Raw genomic sequence first — 2,760 nt, 5'->3', positions numbered from 1 at the left:
AACATTACAACATGTTGACTATGACTTTCACTTTCATCAACTCACGGTGGGTCACATGTATTTAGAGTCGAAGACCGACTTGAACCCGTCTATGAAAGGACATTTAGATGGATACCACTCAATTTGCAAGGAAAATCCTTTCAGTATCTTTTTCCCAAGAAAATTATAAACCCGCATAGCTATACATGATAAATTATTAGATTAGATTCCATGCTTAGATTCTCTACTTTCCTTATTTAATTTTATTAAAAAAAAATTATTGACTTAACCATTCGAGTGCCTTCATTAGAAAAATTTGATGGATCTTGAAGCTAACTTGGTGCTTGTGTCGTGCCTCTATCATCAATTCCATTAGCTCTTATCACTTATCAGTTTCATTTTATATCCAAGATAATAATAAAAAGACATTATACCAAATTCCAATCGAGAAATATTTTCTCCGAATTATGTTTGAGAAAAAAATTTTAATTCAGTTATTAAATTCATATCTTGTAGCTTAGAAAATGAAAATCATATCTTGTGATTCACTCATAAATTTTTAGTAGGAGTAACAAAACATGTGAAGACTACGTGCTCTAAGAACATGTCAATTTAATAATACCAAGTAAAAAAAAAAAAAAAAAAACTTTATCAAATTCCAACCAACTCACAATTTTTGAACGCTGTAAGAATAATTTTAAAACATATGAAAGTTTAGGAGATTAGCTAAAGTTTTTCCTTAAATTATTAAATTTATGCTTCCGTATTAGCTTAAATTTTAAAATAAGTGATTTAGCATTGTGATAGCAAGCTAGCTAGTGTCATAACAACTCTAGTTGTGTGAGTAAAACTTCTGACACATGATAAAGAAATAAACAATTGGAGCTTTTAGTTTTATTAATTAATGAGGTTATTAGTATTTAACTATAAGAGTTAAGTCTTATTTTGTATATTAATAAGAGGCTTGACCCAAAATCAGTCAAATTAAGGGTAGAGTTAGGGTTTAAAACTCTATCAAATTCTCATTGTCTTTAAATTGTGTGATTCAATCTCTTTTCTTTAATTTCCACTTTCCTCTGTCGTGCATTAACTTCTTTAATTAGGAGCTGGAGGTGGTGTGGACTGATGATGTTTTTAGTTCCTTTTAGTCTCACGACAAGGAAACACGGTTTGTCATTGTCACCGACAAGTGCTGGAGACTGGACTGTCAAAAGGTTTGTGGAAATAATGCACGGCCTAGACTTTTTGGTTAGAATTTGAAAAGCAATTAATTATTAGCTTCGTGGAAATAAACTGAGTGTGGAAATTGGAAATTTGCTTACAAAAGCAACCGAAGTTCTTTCCACGCAAGAATTAAATTAATGGTGGGGGACAAGGTGGAACAACGTGCCTGTTACGATCCATGGGGACGTCTATATCTATTTAATCAAGAAAGAATTGTAGCAAATATATTAATTGGCCATATTTGTTAACACCATTGAAGAAAAATTGCAAGCTTTTCTTAATGTAACTCTTTAATTGTATGCTAATATGGCAAATTGGAAGTTGTATTTCCTTCATCTATCTAAATTGTGTTTATGTTGTTTTTTACTTTTCTATGTGGTTGGGACATCTCTCATGGTTCAAATTTCATTTTGTTGTATCTAAAATTGTAAGTACATGGCAATATATATACAATTAGATCAGTGAAATCTATTTTGTATCATGAAATAGTTTTTCTCAATTTTAAGTGAAATGGATAGGACAAGTTTAAATCTAATGTCATAGTAACTACTCATATTTATGAGATATTTTCAATATATGACTTAAAAAAATAAAAAATAAAAAACTCTATATTCGAATAGGCTACTTGCTGAAACAAAGACAATTTCAAATTTGACTGATTATGGATGGTGAAATTATTTGTAGTAAACATTAGATTATATGTGTGAAACACTATGGAAGAAACATACAAGTCATAAGGAGAAGTTTTATGGCAAAAGAGTACCACTCTTAGGGTTGAAGTAACTAGTCCTCAACTCGACGTCAGCCCTAGAGATTATTCAAAAATACAAAAAATGATACTAGCATACATGGAGCCTCAAGGTCCAACATTTTTATTTACTAGATGCTACCAGAATACCAATTTATTCTATTTCTCAAAGCTTGTGAGCTTGCTAATGGTCATCGTATCCATTGGATAGGAATTGCAAGCTTGGGTTCAAGCTGACAGTTCTTGTGCCACGAAACGCATGGTGGGCCGTGACTCTGGCGTGTCACTCACGCAATGTAAGGCCATTGTCACCACAAATGCCACATCCTGCGCAATACCTGTGGGTTGTGGGGGTCTTTGGTCCAGCCCATCCTTTAGAAGAAATTCTGCATTGTCTGAAATTGGTGTTGCTTTTGTTGATTTGGATGATGACAAAGAAGATAGAAGCTCCCTTGGGTGCCTACCCATTATAACTTCTAATGCTACCACTTCAAAGCTATAAACGTCGCATTTATCCGTTACTCGCATAGTGAATGCGAGCTCTATGCATCCATAGAACAAAATCAACATCCGTATATGAATACGATAAACACTTCCTAATATAAGAAACCCTTTCTTCTTTGAGGGGTTTCTCATATCCCCTGAAATTTTCTTGGTTGGATTCTAAGGAATTCAAGCAGCAAATTTCAGGGACCCGATCCTACTCCATTACTCAAACAGCTACCTTTTCTTTTAAAAACTATTTTCATAATTATTATAGGAAAGTACGTAGTCTATCCAAAAACAAAAATATAGAAACTAGATTGTTA

General features: G+C 32.8%; 1 protein-coding gene across 1 annotated transcript in view; it reads right to left on the bottom strand.

The window, feature by feature from the left end:
* Positions 1 to 2,179: 2,179 nt before the first annotated feature.
* LOC132166706 (MDIS1-interacting receptor like kinase 2-like) overlaps positions 2,180 to 2,760 on the bottom strand; it is a 6,474-nt gene continuing 5,893 nt past the window's right edge. The window contains exon 2 of the mRNA XM_059577575.1: positions 2,180 to 2,493. Coding sequence (XP_059433558.1) covers positions 2,180 to 2,493 — 314 coding nt within the window. The remainder of the gene's footprint in view (positions 2,494 to 2,760) is intronic.

This window comes from Corylus avellana, chromosome ca11, assembly GCF_901000735.1.
Source record: "Corylus avellana chromosome ca11, CavTom2PMs-1.0".
NCBI classification, from domain to species: domain Eukaryota; kingdom Viridiplantae; phylum Streptophyta; class Magnoliopsida; order Fagales; family Betulaceae; genus Corylus; species Corylus avellana.
Note: the sequence above shows the minus strand (reverse complement) of the source record. Positions and strands in the feature narration are given on the sequence as shown.